Raw genomic sequence first — 17272 nt, forward strand, 5'->3', positions numbered from 1 at the left:
AATGCTGCTCCTGCCACTGAGGCTGAATCTCTCAGTGTTATATGACTTTTTCTTTACAGTATCTTACCTAGAATTGTAATCATTTGGCTCTTTATGAGGCCTGGGTCTAAATCTTCCACTTTAATTCAAAATGGTAAAAGTCTTTATATTTGGCTCAATCTGCTGTTGTTATCTTTTAAAATGATGATATTTTATATCGATTGTGACATTGTAGAATTTATTTTGTCAAAAAACAACTAAAAACTAAACTATAAACATTTATCATCTTTTGTCAGATAATAAAACTAAACAACAATGGAAAGTACGGACATATGCAGTTTTACACAACAACCTGTATGTGTCTATGGAAACAAACACTGTAGCTCAAGTTTAGAAAAGAAAAATATCTCTGGTTCAGAAAAATATTTGTCTCTATGACTAAATGAAAACTGGGTGCTAATATTGACACTGCATTATAGTTTATATATTGTAAACTATTTGTTCATTGACAGGTGTGTTCATGTGACTTTTGTATTCAATACCTGGCAGCAAACCAGATTTCTTCCAGTATCATATTCTATTCCAGTTTGTGAGACCAAAGGCGAAAACCAATATGAAACTGTTTTAATCAGTAGCTTTGAATGAATTTGTGTTTTTGTGGATCTCAGTGGTCGAGAGGGTCCCTAAAAATCAATAAATGTGAGAGATATTTTTAAGGCCATGAGGAGAAACAATAACATTTTCAAATCAATTCAAAATCTAACAGCGATCCAGTGTAGGGAAGCAAGACCAGGGGTGATGTGGTCATGCATTTTTTTTACTTGTGATTAGCTGCACAGAAGCTAGAGATGGTGGAGGGAGCCCTGGCAGATCCCAGAGTAAAGTGCTTTACAGTTATCAAGGTGAGAAGAAATAAAAGTATGTACAACTTTTTGTTAATCAGCAGTTGTTCATAAATAATTTAAAGATAATCTTGATGTGACAGAAACAAACTAAGCATTCTAGACTTGTTAGTCAGAATCCAATATCACCCCTAGATTTTTAGCAGCCTACTTCATATTATTCAACAGATCAGAAAGATTGTCACCAGGGCACAAACAGAGCTGGTGGAATTAAGTGGACCAAACAATGACCTCAAACTTATCATCACTTAATTTAAGGAAAGTGTGGGACATCCAGGATTTAATATTAGCAGATATACACTGGGTGAATTTTCGGGAAAGTGCTGGCTGTCCAGTTAGAATCATTTCAGCTTCCTGTATAAAAGCCTAAACTAACAGATAAAGCAGACCGCAAGGACAAAGCTTTAACAAGGCTCTAGTTATAACGATTTGTTATAACGGCCATGTTTACCATTAACAAGTTTATTAATGGTTCAAACATCTGTCATCACTGATCTTTTAGAGCAGTGGTTCTCAAAATGGGGGTCTGTGGCACACTGAACATCTGAACATCTGAACATTCCTCTCCCTAACACAAGGAGCAGTGCGAAGATATAATAAATGAATAAACGTACAGAAAACAAGGCTTCCCCTCAGCATTCCGCCATCAGTCCTTGGTTTAGGAAGTCCCTTCCAGAATATTGGCTAAACTGGGTCCCACAAGATCCAGGTATGGAACCCATATGATAAAACACACAAATTTTAGTTCTAAATCAATATCTCAAGTATTCCATTGGTAAGAGGTTGGATATGACCCTACACCATTCTGAGACTGTTGGTGGTTTATTTATTAAATTTTAGCAGAATTTAATACATGTCTTAAATCTTTTAAAGATATTTCTCATGTGTTGTTCTTTCACGTGAGTAAGTAGAAGTGTAAAAACATATAGGCTATGTCAAGGGACACATTAGGGGGTCCACGGGATATTTTCCATCTTGTAAGGGGGCCTTGGCTGTAGAAAAAATTGAGAACCTCTGCTCTGCAGCAAACTCCATCTATAAAACGGATTATTTGCATTTACACCTGCTTAAAACGAATGTGTTGGTAATAAGATGTCTGTGAGTTTCTATTCATTGAGTTACAAATGTGGGTAAAAACCAATGAAAAACACTAAGGGATTCATACTTTATAACAAGTTGTCAGGTCTGCAGATATAGGTATTACATAGTAAAATCATTTATCCTCGTTAAAGCATCATCATTACAGTGTTCTACATCAATCTACCAGGTCTGCAGTAGTAACTGATCATTGCTAAATAAAGTATTAACTATTCATAGAGTGATTGATGACAGTTTATTGAGCCTTTATACCTGGAGCCTTGGCTGGTGACAGATGTTCTACCACTAACACTGAGCAGCAGCTGGAACGTTACCGTCACATACTGTAGGGGTTTCCCTTATATCAGCTGAACACAGGACGGCACCATCGCCCTGTTGTGTGGGGGCACACGCTGACACAAAACCTCCACAGATCAAATAAGTACTCGTAAATGTGCCAACAAACAGGAAGTATTTAAAATGTATAAATCAGCAGATGATTTGAGTTAACTTGTGCTGTTTTGTATTTTTTTTGTTTTGATCGAACACCCCCACAAACCAGGGAGCGTGGATGGTTCCTAAAATGGCGGCGGTTTCTGTCAGTGTGGAGTGAAACTTTCTTATTTTTAGCGAATATTAGGCGCTTTTCAGGCTCCCTTTGTCGACTGGGCTCGTGTGTTCAGTGATATAACATTTACCGGGACCCAGAGGCGTGTGGCTGAGGTCGTTCGGGCCGACTGGTGTCACCCTGGGCTCCGTGTTTGATCGTCAAACCGCCGGGCTTCCCTCGAAGTTGACGGCGGCTGAGTGCCTGGCTGACATTGCGATCATTCCGACTGTTGTTGTCATCGGATCGCTCAACGCGGAACCGTCGGCGAACACGAGACGTCTCCGTGTAGCTAGCTAGCCTATCGGGCCGGCGGAGCGGGTGAGGGCAGGTCTAAGATCCTGAGGCCGTGTCACGTCAGCTGTCAGTGGACACCGAGGCGCTGTTGGATGTCACGACGGTGCAGTGTCAGGCGGGATTTGGTTTGCTAGCATCGTGTAAGTGTCAGCTAATTTACAGCCTTTTCTCTTCCCGGCGAACATCTTGTTCTGCTCCGTGGCCTGCTGTCACTCACCCCCACTGTTTCTCCACAGGATTGTTTGAACATGCTAGCTAGCCATTAGCCAACTGTATACACGTCGTACTGCTACTTGTTTATGTATAAAATGCTCACAATCGTCGGAGAGCAGCAGCACAGTGGGAACTTTGTGAAGGAGCAGCTAGGTGCTGTGTTTTGAAGATTGTCATGAATGGCCTGATAAGTCAATGATTAATAATTAATAATCATCTACTTAAGGTTAGGGACAGTAACATTCTGTAGTTAGGCCTCTGACTGTTCACTTTCTGTTTCCAAACATTGTTTTTAACTTTTATTTCCTGGTTCCTCTGTGACGGACAGCCACTCTGGCAAATCAAATGGAGAAGCTCCAGGACCTGAGCCAATCAGAGCTACAGGAGCTCCTGGACAACCCGGAGAGGGTGGAGTCTATGGCGCTGGAGTCCGACGAGGTAAAAATGATGCTTCACTTTCCACTTGACTCCCATTTTCCAGTCTGGCCTTCAGATGGGCTGAGCTCTCACATGAAAGCTCTCATTGATAAGTCAGCTATGTGTTTTACAGTGCTGAAGCCCTGCAGGGCATTTAGTTGGCTGAGCCTCTCAAATCACATGACTAGCACACCCAATTTCTCATACTAATACATCTAAATCCCAAACTGACCATTTGTTTGTATCACAACAAATATTATAATATATACCAAGCTCACAGTAAGAATACTAACAGTACAACACCCAGCCACATACTCATGGACATTACTTAACAAATGGAGTTGTGAAATGTGAGGAGCAATTTCAGTCCATAAGTCCCATTGATTTTCCCCACAGACAATGTTAAGTGATTCACATTTGGAGCTCTTCTTACAGCTTGGATCAATGGGCAAGTCTCCTGGATGCTGTCGAGAAAATGGGAAGTCAGCAGCTTATATCATATCACTTTTAAATTCTGGGTCAGTTTTGATAGAATTTGGCAACCAAGGCGACATCTTTTGTTTTCATTCGCTAATTGTTTTGTGTACACCAGCACCCACATTTGCACCTCTTACATCTGCTTCTCCATAGCAAAAAACAGCCAAGGTTTAAATTGCAAAACATGATTACTCAGAGAGGAAATTGAAGTTGTTAATCCTGACTTGACTGCTGTGATGTAAACCTATATTGGTTTTATACCATATCCAGCAAAGTGTTCTGTTTCTATCTCCACCAACATTGATGACATACTGTAGGTTAAGGGAATACATTTAAATGGGAACTCTTTCAAATACAAAACCCTTTATTTGTCCCCAGAGGGCAATTCTAAGGCACAAAGAGCATGTCAAAATAACGATGACATCAGTGCAATGTCCACAGACAGTTAAAAATAAGTGCAGTATACTTAAATTATAAAGTAAGAGAAGTGTATATGAATGTAAAAGGACGGTGAACAGGATAACGGCTGTGAAAACGTAGATAAATACTAAATGATTAAAGTGCTCGGAGTGCATTTAGGTAAGTAATACAGACATTGATTATGTACACTTAAAGTTATGGCACAAGTATTTAATAGTATTTATGTATATTGAATACAAGCTCAGAAAAAAATTGTCAATGGAATCACAATCGCAGAGTATGAAAAGGTAAAACAAAATTTCCTTTAAAATCTCATCCCAGCAAATACTGTTTAGTGATAATTAAAAACTAGATACACTATTTATTACATACTACTAATTCATACATTGCTCAATATACTAAGATTGCAGTGGTGGTTTAACTATATACCACAGTATCAAAATGAATGATTATCATACTATGTATCTGCTTATTACTGGTGTTGGAACCAAACTACTCATGAAATACTGAAGTCAATACAAAGTCATCACATTTTTCAATGAGTCATCATGGTGTCATTAGATAAACTCAGTCCCTTTGTTTATAATTTGTTAAGTAATTAGATGGTAGGTGTTAAAGTGCAATATGTTTGAGGTTGTAACTTGTCTGATTGAAATGCCTGGTGTGGAATTATGGACAACGAGCTGTTTGGATGTGGCAGGCCGGTGGGGCATTCACAAGAGTAAAGCTCATGTTGCATGCACATCATTTTGACTGTTGAGTCGAGGTATAATTACAGTTAGTAAGTTTCATTATTTGAACTTAGCTTTGTATTCTTCCACACAGTAGAAGGCAACACAAACAAACATTGAAGAGAGCAAACATGACACAGGAATAAGGACTCTAATCATGCAAGACAATAAAAAGGAGCCCCCATTGTAACATAGATGTGGTTTCAGTATGAAAAGTCAAAAAACGGTACAAATTATCCTTCAGACTGGTGTGAGACAGTACAGAGAGAGTCTATGGGTGAGAGCCACAAGAGAACAGTCGAGTGCTCAAAACAAAGCTCAGACTCAGACTGAAAGAGGCTTTTAGCTGTGACACAACACATTAGAAGAATCATGAAGATGGAAGGAGACAACAGCTGTTGTTACAACTCCAAAGACATCGACACATTTCACAATATGGAGAAAATATATGAGTAATGATATGTATCCTTATGTATATGAAATTATCTCTGTTGTGATGCGAGATGTTGGTCATTTCACAGTCACACAGGCAATTTGGGGTTCAGTATCTTGTCCAAGAATTAGGATCGAACCACAGAGGCTGATCCACTGGAAGTTTGGGGTACAGTTATAGTTATAAAATTTTACATTTTTGGTTTACATTGTGTAGGGTTGCAAACATGGTTTCACAATGCCCAAGTGTTTATGGGAGTCATCATTAAAGTTCATCATGGCTGCAGCCTCTCCTGCTCCTCCTTCATATGATTCCTTCACAACTGAGTGCTGCTGTGACACTCCCTCTGAACACCAGGTGTCACATGTCACAGAGCCTTTGGACTCCTTCTAGAACATCTGTCAATAACTGAAGTCAGCAGTGTTATGTAACCTATGCCTAAAAGCTCCCTAGACATGTGTACCCCTGCAACCCTGCTAATAGTGTAAGATGAGACCCAAAGCAGAGAGTACCATAAATTAGGATTACAGTTTTTTAAATTGTATTTCTCATGAGAAATCACCACCCTCAAATCCTTAAGGGCCTCACTTTGTTCTCTACCCACCAGGACTGGGATTGTTCAAGATTTGTTGATACTAGCATTCATGGGACACTAAAAATATACTTTTGATAGAACTGTACTCATTATGACACATAATATACTCTAACTATTTTTTTTACAAAGCATCCCTCTTGTATTGAATAAAAAAGCCAGCTCTTGAATATCTAATATCTCCTGGAAATCTATTTGTCCAAAACTTGAAATATGCAGATTTAAATCAGAAACTGTCTGATCAAATAAGTGAGCAAGATGTTTCATCTGACCAGTGATACTGAGAGAAGTATTGAGGTTTGATACCCAGCATCACCCCATAGAACAATATTTGTACTGTATGAAATGATAATCCCTCTACACAAACTGCTTCAAATGTTAACTTTTTATCTCTCTCCACTTTAGATCCAGAACATTCAGCTGGAGCGAGAAATGGCGCTGGCATCAAATCGCAGCCTTGCTGAGCAAAACCTAGACATGAGGCCTCGTCTGGAGTCACAGAAGGAGGGGCTGGTGGAGAGATACTCTCAATTAGAGGCTGTCAGAGACACCTACAGACAGCACTGCTCCCTGAGAGGTGGGACATCTTACAACAATTTGTTTAACAGAGACTTCATGTAAAACATGAATGCTGCATGTGGCTCTAAAGAAAGAAGCACACAGACATTGTACCTGATCTGAAAGGAACATACACTAATTTTCACGCTAATTTGTCTCTGGGCGGATTTCACATCTAGGTGTGAAAGGGTCCGCAACGCCGATGGAGGGGTGGGAGAAAACACCTTTGGAGTTTCAGGGGTAAACAGCGTTGCAGCCAAATCCAATACAATTGAAGTAAATGGTGACCACTTCTTTAAACGAATAGAAAAACTGTGTCCATACTGCTCCTGTGGTGTCACCCAAGTATCCGTAAGCCCCGACATTCAAATTTGACTCGAAACTGCATAATTTAAACCATGTTTTGAGCATAAATGTGCACTGTTATACTCCTCCTAGTAACTGCTGTAGTAACTGCAGCTATTGCGAGTTCTCGCAATGCTCGCAAGTTCAAGGTCAGCAAGATCAGCAGTAACTAGGAGGAGGATAACAGCAGACATTTAGGCTAAAAACATGGTGTAACTTAGGGCTGCACAATATATATGTTAAATCTATCATCATTGCGGTAATAAACATGCGCGATCTATGTATTGCGTAAAAAACTAAAAGACTGCTTGAACTGCGATAAATTCTGTTCCATTTGCAATGCATTCAAGTTCTGCATGTCAATATATTTGGCCAATCAGAGGGAGCCCTGCTGCCCTAGATAATAAATTGAAGGTATTCAGATCATTGACAGGTTTTTTCCTTCATTGAATCATTGTCGGAAGAAGAGAATGGAGAGAAAAGGAGAATTGTGAGGTGGCTCCGTCAAATCTCGCTCCGCCTCCTCCTGACCAAATTCTACTGTGGAAACTTCTAGTGATCACGTTTGTCCCGGGTCAAATTCATCACTATGAGCGGTTGATTATCTAAAATAATTGTGTAGCTTATTTATGATAGTCCCAGAACCTGAGGGCAAACTAACAGTGCACACACCCACTGATTGCTCTCTCTCTCCGCTGACGTCTCTGATTCGCTACAATTTAAATGTTGATTTGTTTGAAATGACGCCACAATATCAACACCGATCATCACATAATGATCGCTACTTTTTCAAATTTATTGTAAAACATTTCATCAGCCGTCCCGCTCTCTCTCTCTCTCTCTCTCTCTCTCTCTCTCTCTCTCTCTCTCTCTCTCTCTCTCTCTCTCACTCTCTCACTCTCTCACTCACTTACTCACTCACTCACTCACTCAGTTTAAGTTTGGAATACTTTACCGAAGCCAAGCAGAAATTAGATGGTCTGGTCTACGGAGGATTTCATAATTGCATCACTAGCTTGTCCCAATCTTACCATTGCATCATCAGCTACTTTGAGCGGTTGCCCTTACTGCATCTCACCCATCGTTTCGCGTTAGACATGTCATCAGCCCGGCCTCTCGCTTCGGAATTTCTCCAGAGTTTTTACACGGGGCCTGGACGGAGAAACTGCAGAGAAAGTCCAGAGCCTCCTACTTGACAGTTGTGTTCTCACGTAAAGCCCTTCCTGAGAATGTCAGGAGATTCGCCAGGGTTCAGTGCATGTCTGAAAGCAGCTTTATAAACTTATCTAATGTCTGAGACAAACCAGACCCTCTCCCTCTCTGCCAGTGGCAACAGCAGACAGTGAAGCAGCAGCAGAGAGAAGAGAGGACAGATACTAAATCATGTTGTATGTAGATCCTCTCGAAACAGTCTTTAGTTGTCATGTTAGACTCTCCCAATCAAGTAAATATGATGTAACTGAGCTTCTCCCTGTAACATATCCTCCATATCCTTGTGAAATGCCCCTTTGTGTTCCATTAATAAACTAAGCAAATCAAAAGCAGTACACTAGAAAGCAAAGCCATGTTAATCAGATATCACAGACATGTGAACAGAAACCCATTCTGTCTTGCTGTTCTTATAGATGTAGTGATTATGATTTTTTTCTAATAGTCATTTCTAGCACTATGTTGGATTCATTTTACTGTGGATGTCATCAAGGTTTGGCTGATGAATTTTTTTTGGCCCTGGTCTGAATTTTTCTTTAACTCAGGGTTAGGTGATATTGAATATAATCATATCACAGATCATTTTCATTTTCTCTCTTATCTCACTCCCGACGTACTGATGTTCACGGCTGCTGTAGCCCAAACATTAGCACGTGTGCTGCTGCCGGCTGCTACTCCTACGCTCTGCCCTGTATGTGTCAACCTAACCTGACGTGGCTGTAACTCTATTCCAGCCAATGATTGGTTCGGTGCGGCGCTATTCTCAATATCATTGGCTGTTCGTGTTGTCTGTCAAAACATGTATGGAATAAGTTCGATCAAATTTGTATCGACCATGTCTTATATTTCGATCGAAGAAAAGTTATTTCGCGATAATTATCTTTATCGTTTTATCGCCCAGCCCTGGATGTGATGCAGCCTATTTGATTTTCTTCTGACAGTTAGGTTGTATTTATACATTACCCCTTTACACTATGATATTCAGACTGTTTAGTCCAGGAGTTTGTTGTTGTAAAATAATCCATGCTTTTATAGGTTGTATTTTCATCCATTCATTTTTTCTGACTAGGGTTTTTTATGAAAGTACATGTATGTATATTACATTTCATTTAGTTGACGCTTTTATCCAAAGCGACTTACAATAAGTGCATTCAACCATGAGGGTACAAACCCAGAACAACAAGCATCAATATATGTAGTATATACACATATATATTTCGAAATCATTTGGCATTAGAGGGGGAGGATTAGAGAAGATTTTTTTAAAGGACTGAAGAGGCATAAATCAAAAACGGCAAACAAGAAATATGGAGTTAGATTTCTTTTTATTTGTTGACAGCTTTCTCAAGTCTTCAGTTCTCAAAGAAACATAAATTAATAAACATGGTCTCTCTCTAACAGTGTGGCTCTGACAAATAGAACATGTATGACTTTTCCTTCATAGCTGAACCTATCACCCTGTATGTTTTCCTGAAACACTGATTTTACTGAGCTGTGAAAAGACTTGAGTTGGGCGATGTTCTTCTTTTTTACTCCACTCCTGTAGCTGCCAAGTACAACTTGAACGCACCTATTGTTTTGCAAACTGTTGATGCCAATGATACTGGCTCATGATTCTAATTGTCTGTATTTAGTAAACCTGTACCCGGACCCGGGTGAACAGAACCAGTTTCTCCGGTATCCTGATGGGATGTATTTTTGTCTTGCTCTTTCGCTCCTCCTTACTTTTGCTTGTGTCCTCCCCCTTCAGATGGTATAGTGGGTCAGGTGTCTCCAGAGGCGTTGTTCTCCAGACTACAGACAGAGGGCGGCAAAACAGAGGAAGAGTCAGAGGTGAGTGCATAACTGTCAACAACTGTACACGCACAATTGTTATGCATAGACATTAGGAGTGAGACCAAAAAATCAATTCATCTAAGTATTGCAATTATTTTTAATGTCATTGTTTTTATGATTTTAAAATTACTTTGAATTGAGTCCTGATTTGTTCTGTTTTTGCTTATTTGTCACATCTAAATATTTTAGGTAAATTATTGAATAGTAGAAGGGCACCCAGTGGAGTGCATACCTCTTCCAAGGCACAACAGTTCCCTTATGAAACCACATTTAAATGTACTAGATCCAGATTTTATTTGGTTTTGCACCAAATTGCACACACTCATAAATAATAGTCCATTGTTGCTTCATTCTGAAATTAGTCTGATCTGAAACAAATATACAAAACTAAAAGGAATCAGAAAGGGAGCAAATTGTTTTTTACAGCACTGTAATTCATTTATTATTATTATTTATATATGAGCTGCACTGGGCTGCAATACCAGGACCTATTCACAATGAAGAGCTGCCTATTAGACCATTGTACAGTCAGAGGTTGATCTGAGCAGTTTGTGGTTAGGGGAGTTACTTTAAGATGCTGGTTTAGTAACCATCACTGTTACTTGGTAAATGTGTCTCTCTGCAGGCTCTAGCTGATGAGTTTCTGGAGGGCTCTCTTCCGCTGGACTCCTTCTTTGACCGTTTCCTCTCCCTGCGCTCCCTCGCTCACAAAAGACGAGTACGGATAGAGAAACTGCAGGAGATCCTGCGGCAGAGGAGCGAGGGCAATCCCACAACCATGACATCATCAGCAGGCATCAGCCAGGATCCTGCTGCCACGCCCTCACCGTGGAATCAACAGACGACAACTACAACAACAACAAATCAGCAGCAGCCGAACTCCAGTTACCAAAACGCATCTCAGCCGGCCTCCTCATCTGCAGGGTGCTGCCCCGGCCTACCCTACAGTCCATATCCTGTCTCCCCACCCAATGCCCCCCCTGCAGCAGCGGCAGCAGCCTCTGGCCCAGCCAATCCACCATCACAATTCTCTCCTTACCCAGGTTCCGGCTCACCTTTCGGCCCCCCAGGTAGCTTCTCTGGCCCCAGGTCCACTTTTGGGCCTCCGGCATCAGCCACCTGCCCTTACCCTACTCAGCCCTCCTTCCCTGCACCACACCCAGGCTCAGCATTTGGCCAGTACACCCCAAGCCACCCCCAGAGTGGCCCTGCCCCCTACCCGGCCTCCTACAGCTATGGTGGCTACAGCTACCCTGCAGGGGCCCCCTATTCCAGTTCTCAGTCACCAACGGGGCGACCCATCTACAGACCAGGATATGGAGTTCCACAGCCATACTCCTGAAAGCACTACTGCTCCTGTGTCTAAATTTTTCTTCTCAATTCTTCCCTTCTTTACTGTCTCCCCCTTATTTTCTTCCCTCCCTCCCTGAGCTCTCTCTCCCCTTACCCAAAGTCCTTGTCCCCTTCTTGTCTTTTTACCTTTTCTACCCCCCCCTTCCTGTCTCCCATGCTCCCAGATTCAAGAAGTGTCGCTTTACTTATCTTTGTTGCACTATTTCTCTCTTTCTCTGAATATCAGTCTGTTGATCTCTGTCTTTCTCTCTTTCCTCTTCCCTTTCTCTGTCACCTTACTTCCCCCCCACTCCCCCACACTAGTCTCAGGTTGTTACGTTGTCTTCAAATGTTAAAACACTTGTATCTGTCCCTTCATACACTCCCTCTCTCCACCCACCCCCCCATCCTCCTCTTCCATGTCAAGTGTGTGTGTTGCTATCGGGCAATCAGAAAGACCTTATAAACACACAAGTGCACTCCCCCTTGAGACAAATGCATGACAGAAATCGGTCTTTGTAACAATACATCAGTGTCCAGTAACCGTCTGCTTCACGCAGAGTCTGCACTGAGAAGCAGCTCACAATGGGAAGCTCGCGTCCCAGTTTCACCTCCATAGGGCTCATACAAAGCAGTTAAAATGGGAAAGTGAATGGCTGGCACACAGTATGGCTCATATAGGTTAATTTAAGGACAGGGTTTCGAGGGAATCATTTTCTCAGCTTTTGCTGCCTCATTTATCAGCTCTTCCACACACTTACCTACTCCAAACATAAATGTGGCAGGTGAATTTCATTATTCACACTGACACAAGAATCATCAGTAACCCTTTATTTTCTTTAACCAAAGACGACGACTTTGCTTTGTTTTGTCTCTTTGATTTTTTTGTTGACAGAGGCTGTTTAAAGCAGCAAACTCAAACATCACTGTGAAGGCCCAGAGAGACTGTGGAGATATAGTGACTGCTCACAGGGGATAGAACAGCAGAACCACTGGAGAGAACAACAGTTGTGTAGGTTCTTTTTCTTCCATCATCATCTCACAAAAGAGAGAAAAAAACCTCTCAGATGTAAAGGGACCTATCAGATCGTAGCGGGGAAAAGATTTATTTGTACCATTGACTGATGTGTCCTGACAGTGTGTGTACCATGTCTCTGTGTAGAGAAGTTTATGCTCTGACAGAGGACCTTGAATTAAACTCAGTTTAATCAGAGCTAAACTCTGTTCAGACAGGATGCTGTTGGTCAGTGGTGCAAATGTGTGTTTCCCAGTTGAACTGTGAGCCTTGATACTGCTGTTCCTACAGCTCAGACTGGCAATAACATAGTGCTGTGGCTCCAGTGTCAGCAGCTCGCTGAGTGTCAGCGCAGCTTGTTTTCATGTTGTGCAGGAGAGATACTAACAGTTACTATAAATGTCTCACACTAGAGCTACTGAGCAGCCTCAGCAGCAGGTTTGGAAATGACCCCAAGTCTATTTTAAACCACACATTCTAAGCCTCCATGTGCTTTCCACAGGGCATGCTAGTCCTACATTCAAGTGTGCAGTGTTCCCCCTCTTGTAGGTCTTTGTTTGAGCTCTACTGGCCTCTGAGAAAAACCATGATCACACAGTGCTATCTATGTGACTTGTGCTGGTGAGCAGGCAGTGGATAGATGCTTTATCAGACCCTTTTCTCTCAATGCTGCTGCTGCTCAAAACAAGGCTGATGAGTTTGGTTGGAAAGACTAAAGACTAAACACATTATGCTAAAAGAGGTTTTTGAAAGACTTAGCTGTGCAGAGTAATAATGCTAATTCACTGTCAGTGTTGAAAAAATAACTGTTGCCGTTTAAGGTAAGGGAAGGTTTGTTCAAAACCTAAATACAGCGTTTTTAAACAAACCTTTCCTTCCTGTCGGCAGCGAGTTAAACATTTGGAGCCTTCTCTACAGTGTGTCTCCTTTCCTTTACCCAGATAAAGATGGCAACTGGACATGAAGGGAGCTTTTCATTTTCAGTCCTCAGCTGTCTATGGTGCCATATCTTCTATATATTTAGCTAATTCCATAAAAATAACAAGGCACAGAGGGAGCTCTGACACATGTTTGTACCATTTACAGAATGTGATACTGTGGAAGACAGATGTTTGCTACATATTAGGTTGTCCACCTTTCCAATATACAGTACTGTTTATTGGACAGGTGAATTAAACAGTGCAATCCCCACTGATACAGTGTGTCATTTAATGCTAAGAGCCAGAAAAATGAAAAAGTATTCTGTGTATTTGAGGTGTTATTAGTGAAATATAGATTGTGTGATTGATATGTAGGGGGAGTCACAGAGTACCTGAGACAATGATACCTGCTGCCGCCCCCCCACCCTCAGCCTCACCACTTCGTCTGTCCTCGTCTCCTCTCCATCAGTCTCCTCCTCTCCATCAGTCTCCTCTCCATCAGTCTCCTCTCCATCAGTCTCCTCCTCTCCATCAGTCTCCTCCTCTCCATCACTCTCCTCCTCTCCATCACTCTCCCCCTCCCCACACCTGCTTGTTGAACATGAACTGATGCTTGACAATGATTATCAGAAGAAAAATGTTTTATTTCTACAAATTCAAACAAAACATGTGTTTTGTATAGTTTAATGGAGAGAAAATGTAAAGGTTGGCGTTCAGTTCTGTGTCAATTGAATCAACTCAAATAATATCCCCTGGAACTGCAATCTAGGTAACGGATGAGTGATCATTGAATGACGTTTTAGAAGAAGATACCACCTGTCTAAAGTCTATTACATTTCTGAATGACCATCAAACTAATCATGTTTGATATGTTTTACATCTCGTCTCAGCTGTATTATCCCATACACACTGGTTGCTGCAACAGTTTCTGAATATAACACTTTCCTTCTGTTTGAATAAGACAAGTTTTATGTTGAAGTGATTGAATTGAATCTAAATTTGCCCCAGCCTCTAAAATACTGTACTGCTATTAACACTTCTATTAACACTAGTGCTTTTATGTCTACAAAAGCAGAAGAAGGGAATCATTGAAGGGAGCTGGAACTGAGCGCTAAAATGAGCTGGTAAAGAGAATTGAACGGCAGTATTGCCACAATAGTTATTGGCTTATTGGCAACACATCTTCTATCAGCAAGTACATTTTTCCATCAGGACAATGTAGGTCAAAGATTGTTTACCAGAGAATTTAGATTCTTTTGTCAGAAACAACTTTAAACTGCTGGAGTACTTAAGATGTCCCAGCTGCAGTATCACCAGTGGTGGAACAGTGAGACGCTCATGAAAGTGTCTTTTCTGTCACTAAAGTTAATCAGAGTCTGCTTGTGTTCCAGTTTATTGACCATATCCACAGATCAGTTTATAATAATTGATACAAAACCTCAACGTGCTCATAGATATTTCTTTTAATGTCCCAGTGAAACAGATGTCAGAGCTGTGTAAGTCCCCATATTTATGTCTGATAAAAACATGACGCATGGCTCCACTTTATGTCTCTTCATATTCAGAGCTTCACTTGAGTGTTTGCTGTGAAAAATGAAAGCTTTAGTTTGAAGAGGACAGTGGACGTTTCCTACAGATCACTAAACAAGATGGTACTATAAAAGCCTTCATGTGGCAGATGTTTAGATTTCCTTGTGGATCACTGATAAACTAGCTGCACTCACAGTGTTGTAGCAGAAAGGCTGTGACACAAGGGTGGATGTTTGGGCCAATCCGCCACCTGCTGATCAACGCATGTTGTGTTCACACCAAACGCGATGCTATACTTTCACAAAATGAGATTACATGACAAGACCCAAATAGATGACAATTTCAAATCACTTGGGATGGGCAACACAAAGAGGCAAAATTCATGCGATTCTCTTCAAGGCCTGGGCACGCGTACACAAATGTTCAATTCCAATCAGCGAATTAAACATAAACATTTGTTTCCTGTGGCAAGGCAAATTGCAGTTTGGGTTCACAGGGGCTTATACTTTGTTATATGTGACCGTGCCCTGGAGTTAAAATACTTAAATTTGAACACAAATTTGCGTGACGCGGTGTTGCAAATGCCAATCGGCATTGAGAATGAAAGCTCAACAGGTCATCAAAATGGCCACTGGTCAGCCTCAGGGTAGCGCTGGAAACAGCAGTCATCCAGACATCTACTGGTGGAGATAGTTGCCGATCTGTGTGCGCCTCCTGGTGGTCGTGTGGTTCCACACATGATGGTGCTGGCTTCTCCAGTCGTTCTCGTCTCCTTTTTCTCCCAGAACAGGAGAATGTTCAAGGGTTGTGTTTACCTGCATTGCTCGAGTGAGTAGCGCTTGTAAACACAAGTGATGCTGCAGCCAAACTTGCGCCAGTAATACAAGGTGAAAAATTGCCTGGCGTTTTGTGAGAACACAGCATAAGGTGAAGGACTCTTATTGCCTCAGAATAATTGTAGTTTATTCACAAACCAGTCTTTATAACAGATTAATGAGCTGTAACTAAAGCACTATTTATGGTTAATAATAATACTAATGCTTCATAAATGACTTTGTTATGAAACCTTATAAGTTAGAGGTTATAAAATAAAAACAACAAAAATCTCTGCTGACAGTTTCAGCTCTTCATGAAGCCATCACTCAGTTATATGTGAAGGTCTGCAGACTCCTTTCAGACTTGACATTTATTAAATCAGGTTGCACCATTAAAACTTACGGAGTCATTGTCTTAACAAGGAGAAACTTTAGCCATGTGTGCAAAGAGCACTGTCCAATCAAGAGCGGTAATTTGTGTAAACAGGAAGTCACTGAAGCATTGAGCGCTATGTCCTGGATCCAAACATTAAAATTCAACTTGAACTGTCTTTGTTGTATTCCTGTCTGCACACATGGTGACAACTGAGTGTTTCAGAGTTCCCAGTGATAATGCAGATTAGAAAGATCTATTTAACATAGTATAATATAATATTTAGTAAATTGACGTATATTACAGTACATTGTATTTGTAAAATGTGATTTCAAATCTTCTCAGATCATATCAGAATTGAATTGTCTGGTCAAACTGGTGAAACTGCCCATATTTTGGCCGATAACATTTAATTCTGGGCTCCATTAGAATAGATTTACATGTTGTAATGTACAAAATACACATTCATTGTCTCATACTGTCAACTACTGCAGCAACTGTCCAAAATGTCTGTTTTAATTATTGGTCCTCCTCCCAAAAAGCCCAGTCTTCTGTGGTTGGTCTGTTGGCCCACTGTTGATTGGTCAGTTGCTTAGAACACGTTGGAAATTGAACAGCCCCTATGCTCTTACTCAGATGCTTCCTGATCAGCTCTATCTAATCCCAAATAATTGGTAAATGATTGGTTAACCATTAATAAGCCATTAGATACCAGGTATAAACAGCCTTACTAGACTTTGTTCACCAACAATACACAAACAAACATGAGATCTATCAGCAGGTCCGACACATAATCTGGCAGCATAGTGCATGTGAATGTGCATGCACCACCTGAAGCCCCCACCTCCCCACAGTGAAGACACTTGTGTGTTTATCTGCTCACAGGAAACTATGTGCATGAAGAATATAAGACCTGTTGATGTCCTGTTACTGGACCACTACTCACATCATTTTCTTTACTTCTGCTTCCTCGGTTTTATTCCAGTCTTACCGTGTACTCACCACACAGACACACACACATAACAGCACTGTCCCAGCTGGCTACATTGGGCTTTGCATCTGCACAACAAGACGACTCCGCTCCATATGAAGATACTGAAATACTCTGAGCATGACGAGCTCTTCATGTCCGTCTTTAAGAGCTGAATGATGTAGTGGGTTTGTACTGAGGCACTTAGTGTGTCCCACAGAGAC

The 17272-nt window shown here is 41.1% G+C and overlaps 1 protein-coding gene across 2 annotated transcripts; it reads left to right on the forward strand.

Moving 5' to 3' along the window:
- Positions 1 to 2512: 2512 nt before the first annotated feature.
- Positions 2513 to 15363, forward strand: vps37c (VPS37C subunit of ESCRT-I). Of its 2 annotated transcripts, XR_004613601.1 has the most exons (6): positions 2513 to 3002; positions 3404 to 3513; positions 6551 to 6722; positions 10008 to 10090; positions 10719 to 13828; positions 13896 to 15363. XR_004613601.1 is itself a non-coding variant. In XM_034582730.1 (5 exons), exons 2-5 carry the CDS (start codon positions 3421 to 3423, stop codon positions 11433 to 11435), a joined length of 1065 nt encoding a protein of 354 aa, XP_034438621.1. In that variant the 5' UTR covers positions 2513 to 3002; positions 3404 to 3420; the 3' UTR covers positions 11436 to 15363. The 2 variants fall into 2 exon arrangements, 1 of the variants encoding a protein (XP_034438621.1); XM_034582730.1 differs by having other exon boundaries at positions 10719 to 15363.
- The last annotated feature ends 1909 nt before the right edge of the window (positions 15364 to 17272 follow it).

The sequence above is a fragment of the Hippoglossus hippoglossus genome, chromosome 1 (assembly GCF_009819705.1).
Source record: "Hippoglossus hippoglossus isolate fHipHip1 chromosome 1, fHipHip1.pri, whole genome shotgun sequence".
Classification (NCBI taxonomy): domain Eukaryota; kingdom Metazoa; phylum Chordata; class Actinopteri; order Pleuronectiformes; family Pleuronectidae; genus Hippoglossus; species Hippoglossus hippoglossus.

What these genes read in the sequence shown, in the direction of transcription:
- vps37c (XM_034582730.1), top strand. Translation starts at nt 3,421, where the DNA reads ATGGAGAAGCTCCAGGACCTGAGCCAATCAGAGCTACAGGAGCTCCTG. An exon ending in TGGCGCTGGAGTCCGACGAG is followed by an intron (nt 3,514 to 6,550) that starts GTAAAAATGATG and finishes TCTCCACTTTAG; the next exon opens with ATCCAGAACATTCAGCTGGA. An exon ending in ACAGCACTGCTCCCTGAGAG is followed by an intron (nt 6,723 to 10,007) that starts GTGGGACATCTT and finishes CTCCCCCTTCAG; the next exon opens with ATGGTATAGTGGGTCAGGTG.